This window comes from Pleuronectes platessa, chromosome 14, assembly GCF_947347685.1.
Source record: "Pleuronectes platessa chromosome 14, fPlePla1.1, whole genome shotgun sequence".
In the NCBI taxonomy this organism is placed as follows: Eukaryota; Metazoa; Chordata; class Actinopteri; order Pleuronectiformes; family Pleuronectidae; genus Pleuronectes; species Pleuronectes platessa.
Window position 1 is genome coordinate 10,861,131 of NC_070639.1, and position 10,888 is coordinate 10,872,018.

The following is a 10,888-nucleotide window of genomic DNA, read 5'->3' on the forward strand; positions in this document are numbered from 1 at the left end:
CAAGCAAGAGATCCAGTTTCAAACATTCTTGTTTCAGCGAACAGATACCTCGCTGAACCGTCCTTGAACAAGACAATGGACGTGTACTGACTCCAGGGTGTGGACAGTGACACCAAATTCCTTTAAATTAAGAACCCGTCTGTACTCATCACTTCGCCAAACTGCAGACATCTCCATTTTTTTAATTGTTTTTTTTCATACAGAACTTCAAGACAAACAATGTTGAATCAATACATTGTTGATAAATAAATAATTATCCGATATATTAAAAAAATTTTTTAAGTGCGTGTCAATATGATCCAACACTGTGTGGCATTATACTGCCACCTATAGGAAGAGCTACTTTATTATAAAGCAGTCAATGTTGTCTTGGGTTGTGCTTCCTCCATGTGGGAAGATGAGGAATTACAGGCGAATAAACATATAAGCCTCATCCATTAACAATTTTTGTCTCTGCCATTATGGTGTTAATGTATTCATTGTTTGTGCGTGTGGGTGTGCTTGTGCATGTGCATGTGTGTGTGTGTCTGTGCGTGTGTGTGTCATAATGACTATCAGGCCTCACCCTTTTTTTTAACAGACTGGAAGTGATATCAGCCTTTTGAAGGTCATGCCGCAGTATCCTTCCCTCCCTTCCGCACGCAGAAAGTCAAAACCAAGCAGAAAAGATAAAGAAAAGTAAACAGCACATGAGCAGTGTGGGCCTGTGAAGCAGTGAGCGGCACTGACTTTGAGTCTTGCTGTGTTTTTGTATTTTCTCACTGCGGCATTCCCCCGACCTCCTGACAGATTTCATCATGCGGCCTCTGACATCCTGGCAGCAGGTTGGTGCAGTATGGAACAGATGAAAAACAATATAGTGTGTATCTCAATTTTCTCAATGTGTTCTTGCGACATGAGCAGCTTTCTTTTGTTCTCACGTGGTCGTCTGTAGAATTGTGATTGAATGAGGGTGAGTGAGTGGACAGAACACAAGTAAAATCACATAGGTGGATGACGCTGATGATAATGGTAATGAAATCAATCTGGAGAGTGATAATGGCTTTTTTGGACTACTACATGTTGTGCCTGTTATTTTAATATTGTGCAAATCACACATATCACCGTTCTGACAATCATACAGCATCTGTATTCAGAAGTATATGACCCACTTTTGAAGGGGTTGTTGTTTAATTACAAGACAATTAACGGCCCTAACAACCTGTTGTCTCAACCAGTTTCTTACTGTGAATGATATGGTGCAATATGTGTGGGAAACATGTGTTTTTTCCACGTGAGGAATTTTCTGCATGTGCTGATTTTTCTGAGCTTTTCTAACTGTTTTTTTAAATTGAGAGGTATTTTGCTGTAATTCACTGCATTCGTTACAATTTTGCATCTTTTATATGAATGAATCACTTTTGTTGTTTTTTTGCTCATGTTGCAGGCCACTGTTTATCAAATTTGATGTAACCCCACCCACAACTTCTGATGAAATTTTTTTATATATATATATAGTATATATTTACACTGTTGAACTCTTAAGAAATAAGAAATTAGAAACTCTAAAGGATGCTTTTCTGCATTACTGGTACTTATTTAGCTCTGACTTTTTTATGTTGTAAAGAAATACAATGTGAAACCAAGTTTCCAGGGACTTAAAGACCCAGTGAAATGAATTTGTTTACCCATAGTAATTTCATGAAATGTTTTTACCGTGGGTATTAAATGAAATTAATTCAAATAAAAAATTATGCTTATTATCTTATTAGTGTTTTGCTGTGGAACTGAATTTTTACTAGTTTAATATCTTTATTCTTTTTCCCTCCAACTAGATGAGGGACTCTGATTGGTCCAACCTGACCCTTCACCTGGAGGAGTCCTTAACTGGCGCTCTGGGTCACTTTCTTGACAACTGGAGGCATAACACCACGGCCGCCGCCAACGCTTTAGACAAGACACTGGCCGAGGAGAACTTCAGGGGTGTCGTCTGGTATCTGGCCGTGATGATCGGCATGTTAGCCTTCATTCTTGTGGCCATCCTGGTGAGCACAGTCAAGTCCAAGAGGAGGGAGCACTCGAATGACCCGTACCACCAGTACATCGAGGAGGACTGGACGGCTCAGATCCAGCAGGGTGGGGTGATCAGTAACTTTGGAGTTTGATTACGCACGCAGATGCTCAACTCACTGCAATAACCACCAGTATCATCAATTATGTATCATATGCTGGTCAAATTTGTAATAAGAACAATAAAGTCTAATTGATTTGGTAAATCTAACTTGTAGTTGAGCTCTATGTGTAATTCATTCCTTTCAATAATAAGTAAAGAAAATGGCTCCCAACCTTTTATGTCTGTTGTTTCCCAGCAACCATGTCAGACACGTCAGAGTGTTACATTTTTATTGTAGGGCCCCGTAGGCAAAGTGGACCTGGGGGGCCCTAGATCAAAACAAAACCCACTCCCACACAAAGAAACACATGATACCAAACCAGAGTCTTTTACTATCCAAATTATAAGGTAGTGGCATACTGCAAACACACATAGAGAATAGTGCGGTAAAGTAGTGGCCACCATGTTTTTTACAGTAGCCCAGACTGGACAAACTAAACACTTTTTGAGTTTTTATGACAACTGAAGGTTACCACAGGTTCACCTTCATGTTTGGAAAGGGAAGGTAAGGTGAGGGGTATTCAGTTGCAACATGCAAGTTTACCAATAGATGTCACTAAATTCCACACAATGAACCTTTAAGTAAGGGGGTTTTCAAAATGGTGATGTTGCGGTCTCCTGTTTATAGACGATCATTTGGGGGTTCTCACAAACCGTTTAGTTTCTGTCGACTAACATAATCAGCCATTCTCAGAGGCCCCCTATCAGCTCGGGTGCACCAGGTAATTCCCTACTTTACCTAAACTGTTGCAAGAGCCCCGGTCAGAGGAACACATCAACAAGACACATCATGATCCAAATGTCTTTGGAGAAAGTTTTTTAACATTTTAATAACATGTAAGTGAAAGAGGTCACAGTTTAATGCAAGATGTAAAGATTCTGGTACTGTTGATGTTCAAGCTTCGTATTTTTTTTTTTGTATTTCGATTTTTTATTCTTTTCCTCACTCACTGTTTTATTTGTCTCTTGTTTCACTTGACAGAGAGAAAGTCAGCAGCGTCCACCTGCTGGCATTGGATAGGAAAACATAAAGAAAGTTAGAATGCTCAGTGGTGGTGGTTCTAACTACGGGTTTTTGAGGGTCAAACAAAATATAGAAAAACACAAAAAAACCTCACTATTTTCCTACGCTCTTAATTTCGTTTCAAAGTTTATTGATTATCGCATTTCTTCCAGACCAGATTTTGACATTTTTTTCGCAGTAGAGACCAAACAGGTATTCATAGTTAAATTAATAATTGCTGGATTTCATTGAACTGCGTCATTTGCAGGGTCCTGGGTATTGTGACTGTGACCAAGCAGCTCATATATAGTTCTACCTGCAGAGGGCAGCAGAGACTCTATCAATAGAGCCATCGTGCTTGAGAAAACTGAAGAGGAAGGTAAGAATGAAGGTGCAGCTGCTGATTTTTCAGTAGCGTAGAAACCGTGTGTGGATATAAATTATAAAGTTTCTGTTGAATATATTTGAGTCAGTTTGCAGAGGAAAGGTGAAAATGAGTTATGAGGTTTTCAACGAGCAAAACAAATCACATCCATATCAAAGCAAAAAAGTTCTAAATGTTATGTATGTGCTGTAAGATCACGTGCGCAGGACAACCAATAGAAGTGGTCCACAATACACAGATCATGGAAGTTGTCCTTTACACACCTGTTGGCAGATTGTCTCCTGAGCTGCCGCTTAAAATAGTAACACCCCCATTTTCTACTCCGGCACCAAACCTCACGTCCACTTGGTCCTCAAACATTAAATCCTCGATATACCTTCACCCCCGTATGTTCGGGGCTCGCTCCTCTAACGTCTCCATCTCACTCAGACAGAGAAAGTCCTGTTACTCACCATTAAACCCCCTGACTGTTGCCCTCTCCTATCTCCCTTACTCTCCAGCCTTTTTATTTTTAGAATTCAAACAACTGGTCTCCTAAAAATGGGCCTGTCCTAGGAGGAGTGCTGCTATGTATGGTATCCCCCCTTCCCCAATACCTAAGAGGCCCGACAGAGCTTCTCCTTTGCCTTTGTCTCTGCAGGGAGGAAGCGTGAAGGAGTGATCGTAGTAGGAGAAGGAGTTGCCGGCTCCTGAAGATGCTTTAGAAGCTGAATTTCTGCGGACAGCTTGGGATGCAACTCACGGACTTCTTATAACATCTAAAACGATCTGCAGCATTTCTCTCCCCTTGGGGTGACCTCTCCGGTCGTCCAGTTTTGCCTTGTGAAACTAAAAAACCTTACTTCTGACTTTCGGGAGTGTGTGGGAACTTTGGACAATGCTCCACCTGTGGTTGTTCCTGCTCCCCTGCCTGAGCCTTGTTCCTCTGGCCCCGGCCGAAAAGGGCCTGGAATTCCCGCAGTATGACGGGAAAGACCGCGTCCTGGACATCAACGACAAGAACTACAAGAAAGCCCTGAAGAAGTACAGCATGCTTTGCCTGCTCTACCACAAACCCATACCCGACAGCAAGGAGCTGCAGAAGCAACACCAAATGACCGAGCTGGTGCTGGAGGTAAAGTGTTGAAAAGAGGGAAACAAAACAGGGAACAGGTAGTGAATAAGTTCAGGGTCAGGAGAAACTTATGGTGGCGGTGGTTTCCCCAAGGTCAGTGTGTAAGTGTGTGCACTGAATGCTCCAGTGAGATGCAGGACTGTCAGTTAAGGTTATCTCAGCCTAATTCAATGTGCGCTTCAGTCCCTAAGAAATGCATGAGACCAGTTCTCCCCGTGGCTCTCTCCTATTGTCAGAAATAGGCCAAGAGCTCGTGTGTTTTATGCTTTTGAGCTATTTACGTACATCAAGGGCACGGCTGCCTTCCCCCCTCTCCACCGTGGCTTTTTGTGAACTTGTCCGAACCAAAAATAAGGGCGCTCGAGGGTGTGTTGTATTCAGACTCAGCTAAGCAGCTGGTTGGGATGTGTAATTGATTAAATGAATCCCATAAAGTAGGAAACAAGTGTGCCCCGTCTCATGTTGCACGTGGCCGAGGGTGAGTTGATCTTTGGTCCGTTGAAGGTAATGTGAGCCCGGCCGTTCAGTCCTGATATTAGCTTCACTTATTTTGCACAGTTGGGTCATGTTACTATAGAGTCAGGCCCGAAGTCTGTTACACACGAGTGACTCTTACTGTGACATCAGCAGATAAAGTCTAAAACATATTTGCGTTGACGTTTTGCAGGTGTTTTTTCCTGTTTGAGGTTTATTTACTTTGACTTTGTTAATTTGTGGAAAACACTTTAATGTGAATTTCTTTTAGATGTAATTCAGACCATAGATTCTACATAAAGATAGACGATGTGTCTCCACTCACCCTGTTGAGCAGAAATAAATCAAAAATATTCCGGATACCCTGGTGCTGCCCTCTGCATTTTTGATGGCCCTTGGAGGAATTGTCTCTATACTGATTGTAGTATTAAGTCATGATATCGAGGGCCCGCCCATACACACCCTCCACCAATCACGAGCCAGTCTCAGCTGTCAATAATGACATTTCAGCTCGTTTTTTTGCATCAAATAAGTAATTAAAACCTAACATGTAGAAAATTAACTGTTCAACATGCATCTGTGTGACAACGGAAATGACAGAAACAATCTTTGAGAAAAATCCATTTGACTTTTTATTTTGGTCCACGTCCCATCTACTAACATGGAGGGGGCAGGGATTATGATCGGTTCAGCAGCCAGCCACCAGGGGCTGATCAAGATGCTTTGGAACCAATTTTCCGGAGTAGTCATATTGTCCATCATTATATTTTCAGTCTATGATTTCAACATTGTTTACATCCATGCTTACTCAATAACAGATATCTTCTTCAGTGCTACAGCTAGATTTGTTGGAGTTTTACTGCCCCCTATTGTAGATCAGCGGAATAGCATGAAATGAGCAATGAAAGGATATGAATTGCGCTGCATGCATGTTTACACATATGCAAGATCATCCCAATACATGACACAAACATAACGAAAATCCACTAATATATTACCACATAGCACAACTAGTTGTAAAAACTTGACATGGAGACGTTAAGTGTAACTGTAAATGTATTGCAACTGTAACTTTAACTGTAACTTTAACTGTAACTGTACTTTCCTCTGTCTACTGAAGGCTACACATTAATCATAAGATAAACTTGTTCTATTCGTGTCAGAATAATTTTTGACGGCGGAGTCTCAATCTTTATCAGCTCGCGGTTCATAGAGCAACTGCCAGAGTAATTATACTCGCTGGTTATATTTAGAACAAGGCAGTCTGGGTTATTATGTAACTGAGTCTTAACTGCTCCTGTGCAGCTTTGTCACCTCTGTCAGTTTGCCAACTATGGTATTATTTTCCCCCCTGTTAAGACCCAACACTTCAGCCAAGGTTCCAGAGTCAAATCCTTATTTAAATGAACTCTTGCTGAACTTTGAACCCAAACTGAACAAGTTTCTTTTTGTCTTTTTATTTTCATCTTCTGTTCCAAGTCCTGTTCTTACATCTTAGTCCCCAATGATCGTTTCTCTTTCGTCTGCAGCTCGCAGCTCAGGTTACAGAAGAGAAGGACATCGGGTTTGGAATGGTCGACTCCCACAAAGACGCAAAGGTGGCAAAGAAGCTGGGTGAGAATTTGATGACGGCACAAACTTTATTTAACCTCCTTCATTCGATTAGGATTTGCAAGTCTTCAGAGAGGATTGTCCCTGATCACAGTTATTTATTCAAGGGACAAATATCTTCAGCATCATTCTTTAAATGTGCGTAATTATATGTCATATCCTTCAATCACAGGTTTGGAGGAGCAGGGCAGTGTATATATTTTCAAGGCCGATCGGGTGATCGAGTTTGATGGCCTCCTCTCAGCAAACACCCTGGTGGAGTTTTTGCTAGATGTGAGTATAGACTGGTTTAAGGGCAGATTCCCAGCTGCTGGTGCTGATCAACAACAGTCGTGCCACAGTAACAAGCTTCAAACCAGAACTTCTCTCTCCTCTGTGTGCAGCTCCTGGAGGAGCCGGTGGAGCTGATAGGAAATGCTCTGGAGCTGCGGGCCTTTGACAGGATGGAGGAAGATATCCGCCTCATTGGTTTCTTCAAGAGCGAAGACTCTGACCGTGAGTCTGTGATTTCTGCAGTCTGAACAGAACTCAGCTCACTACCTGGTTCGATCTGTGACGGGCATTGTGTGACCATGTGCCCTTCATAATTGCATGAGTGAACCCCCTCATCTCCACGGATTTACAGATCCATTTTTACCACTATCGCACCCACAGCTGCCACCGCCTCGTCCCTCCTCACATGCTTTGGAGGCACTAATTCCAGAGTAGTTCACTTGTGGCGATGAGCCGCCGTTACACCCCATCCGACCAACTGTGGGAGCATTAAGAGGAGGTCAAAGTTGAGCTATTTCTGCTCCCTGATGTGCAAATGTCATGTACACAACGGCCAAAGAAAGCACAAACAGCTGTGTAAACAAGAAAATGGAACAACAAAAGAGAACACAACATAAAATCACTATTTGGTTCATATGGCCTATTTTTGGGGTGTTTTGATTGATTATAAAGTATATTGGAGAAACCAGGCTGGTTTTTTGGAATTTTGAGAAAAATAAGAGAATGGGGAAAATACTTTTCAAACATGTCTGTGCAAAATATTGCAGTTGCAGCAATAGTCTGTGAGACTAGCAAAAGCTGTTTCAGCAAGTGCATTGATCCCTCTTAATCTGCACATATATGTATATATATATTTCCAATAATTTGTTTTAGGTGTCATATACAAACTCAGAGTTACCTCATTGTATTAGACAATATTTTGGCCGAAATTCACAATTTCCTAATCAAACAAGACAGGCCGTGCATCTTCATCTTTCTCTGTTTAAAACATCTCACAGTCAATTTTCTATTAAATATAATGGAGTTATGAGTCATTGATTTTTAATGAAAATGACCTCTTTTAGAATTTTCTCTGTTAAATTAATATTTGTCCAATTTGATCTTTTATTCTAATATATAATTTGCATTGAAGACTTTCTACATTTTGTATTTTATTTATTGGTTTATTTGGATTTGGTTTTCAAAGAAGCTATTGGTGGTTTCTACCACACCCCACACATATTTTAACATGTCATTCATGTATTTTGTATTTATGTTGTGTAAACTAAACTAAACTCACCTCAACTCAACTATTAACATCCTCCATGTTTTAATTTCTTCTCAGACTACGAAGCATTTAAAGAAGCTGCAGAGCAGTTCCAGCCCTACATTAGGTTCTTCGCCACATTTGAGAAATCAGTAAGTGATACAACAAACACACAGACACTTGAACACACTCGTCATTATTCTTAAGTGATGTGTGGTTTCTTCTCAGGTGGCCAAGGAGCTGACACTGAAGATGAACGAGGTGGATTTCTACGAACCCTTCATGGAGGAGCCCGTCACCATCCCAGGAAAACCTCTCTCCGAGGAGAAGCTGGTGGAATTCATAACCAAACACAGACGGTAACCAAAGCAAATACTCCCAACAAACAGGGTCACAACAGCGTTTTTGTAAAGATTGAGGTCTGCGGTATAAAAACCAAGTGTAACATCCAGTGGTTTCTGTGCCGACAGACCAACCCTGAGAAAGCTGCGTGCACAGGACATGTATGAAACCTGGGTGAGTGACGACTGCTGCTTATTATTGAGTTACCCCGGCCACTCGACAGCTACAGTACAGTTTCCATTGGTTTTCTCAGGAGGACGATATTGAAGGCATCCACATTGTGGCCTTTGCAGAGGAGGAGGATCCTGGTAAGAGTCTATTATATATTACCCTGCAGTTTTGTTTTTGGATGATGGGCATATGACTGTAGAACTTATTTAGTGTAAACAATGGAGTATATTGGGAGATGTTTTGTCTTGATGTTCAGTAAAAGTTTTAATTAAACTTTCTTCAAATAAAACAGTAACATAGTAAGTAAGTAAAGGTGAATGATATGGGCATTTCAGATGAAATAATGAAACAATTAAATAATAAAACTGTTATTTTATTAAACATTAAAATTAGAATGTAAGTTGATCATTAAATATATAAACACCTTTGACTGCTCTGATATAAAGTTATATTATTTTAACAAATACATAAATAGATCAAGTTTACGATGACATTTTTTATTTCAGTATGTCTACATGCATTTATTTCAACATGTATTTACTTATTAGTTCATACATGTATTTATTTATTCATCTATTTATTAATTTATCATGTATTTGTTCATTTATTGCACTTTATAATCTAAGACCCCACCAAGGTTAGTATTATTAACAGAAAAATTATGATTATTATAATTATAATTATGCTTATCAATGAGCTTTGGAGGAATCAAAGTTTTGAATTAGTTATAAATCAGTTGATATTGTTTAGTTTTACTTTCTTTTAGATAGCTACGAGTTTCTGGAGATCCTGAAGGAGGTTGCCAGGGATAACACTCACCTGCCTGACCTCAGCATCGTCTGGATTGACCCTGACGACTTTCCCCTGGTGAGCTGTGACACCTCCGGGCTCAAAACTTCAACAGGCAGCGAGACATCAGGACACACCCTCCATTTAACTTCATGTTTTTTTTGACTCACTTCAGCTGATCCCCTACTGGGAGAAAACCTTCAAGGTGGACCTGTTCAGACCACAGATTGGAGTTGTCAACGTCACAGATGTAAGTTCATGAAAACCTCACAACACGTGTGTCATGATGCGAGTGGTGTGTTTTAGTTTATCCTGACACAGGTGTGTGTGTGTGTGTGTGAGCAGGCCGACAGCGTGTGGTTGGAGATGGAAGACGAGGACGACCTGCCCACCGCTCAGGAGCTGGAGGACTGGATCGAAGACGTGCTCTCTGGCAAAGTCAACACTGAGGATGACGATGACGATGAAGACGAAGACGACGATGACGATGACGATGATGATGACGATGATGATGACGATGACGAGGATGATGATGACGCTGAGGATGACGATGATGATGATGATGATGATGATGATGATGACAATGATGATGATGATGATGATGACGATGATGACGACGACGACGACGACGACGATGATGATGATGATGATGAGTAATTTATAACAGTTATAAATCTTGACTCCTCAATCTTTACTCTTTGGACTGAGTTAAACATGGACTTAAATAATAATAAAAGTTATTTAATATTGAAAAGTATAAATAAGCCTGGAAAAGGTTTTGGGATTAATAATAAAACATTTTATATATTAAAATGTCTGAACCAGACATTTACTTCACATTATGTGACATTAATTTATACATTTATAAATGACTGTTCATAATAAAGAACTGTGGATGTCAACAAGTATGTCGTCAGTCACTTCTTCAGTCCTCAACTAAAAACACAACCTAATAACTGCAACTGTGGAACGTAAGAGAGATGAAACTTTAAATATCAAAAGCAGCAGCAAATGGAGGAAAGTAACTAAGTATATACCTTTACTCTATACCTCTATTTACTCATCAGATTAAGAGACAAAACCATAATTATACTTTGTATTGTTAAGATTAAATCAATTGATCCCAACATGTTTGGCTTTTTGAGTATAAGATGGACAACGTCTCTACTTCTTCCTGTTGTACAAAACGAAGCCAATATATCTGTGATACCGGATCTGCCATCTTGTACTTTTGACGTCATTTGGAGCCAGAGTAAAATATATACTTTCATCCATGTCCATTATTTATACTGCTTCTACTTTAAGGGTCGGGGGAGAAGCTGAAACAC

General features: G+C 40.3%; 2 protein-coding genes across 2 annotated transcripts; both read left to right on the top strand.

Annotated features, from left to right (window-relative positions):
- The first annotated feature begins 626 nt into the window (after positions 1-626).
- LOC128455582 (potassium voltage-gated channel subfamily E member 2) lies at positions 627-2,260 on the top strand. Its single transcript, XM_053439254.1, has 2 exons — positions 627-824; positions 1,815-2,260. Exons 1-2 carry the CDS (start codon positions 798-800, stop codon positions 2,142-2,144), a joined length of 357 nt encoding a protein of 118 aa, XP_053295229.1. The 5' UTR covers positions 627-797; the 3' UTR covers positions 2,145-2,260.
- Positions 2,261-4,157: 1,897 nt separating this feature from the next.
- LOC128455578 (calsequestrin-2) lies at positions 4,158-10,465 on the top strand. The gene is made up of 11 exons (XM_053439249.1): positions 4,158-4,654; positions 6,658-6,742; positions 6,912-7,012; positions 7,123-7,234; positions 8,337-8,410; positions 8,487-8,617; positions 8,729-8,774; positions 8,854-8,908; positions 9,538-9,638; positions 9,736-9,810; positions 9,906-10,465. The coding sequence occupies exons 1-11, from the start codon at positions 4,418-4,420 to the stop codon at positions 10,215-10,217; spliced, it is 1,329 nt and encodes a 442-aa protein (XP_053295224.1). The 5' UTR covers positions 4,158-4,417; the 3' UTR covers positions 10,218-10,465.
- Positions 10,466-10,888: the final 423 nt, after the last annotated feature.

Bases quoted from the DNA above. Each gene is read 5' to 3' on its own strand.
- LOC128455582 (XM_053439254.1), top strand. From the start codon at position 798: ATGCGGCCTCTGACATCCTGGCAGCAG. The intron at 825-1,814 runs GTTGGTGCAGTA...CCCTCCAACTAG, and splicing joins CTCTGACATCCTGGCAGCAG to ATGAGGGACTCTGATTGGTC.
- LOC128455578 (XM_053439249.1), top strand. From the start codon at position 4,418: ATGCTCCACCTGTGGTTGTTCCTGCTCCCCTGCCTGAGCCTTGTTCCT. The intron at 4,655-6,657 runs GTAAAGTGTTGA...TTTCGTCTGCAG, and splicing joins TGACCGAGCTGGTGCTGGAG to CTCGCAGCTCAGGTTACAGA. The intron at 8,618-8,728 runs GTAACCAAAGCA...CTGTGCCGACAG, and splicing joins TTCATAACCAAACACAGACG to ACCAACCCTGAGAAAGCTGC.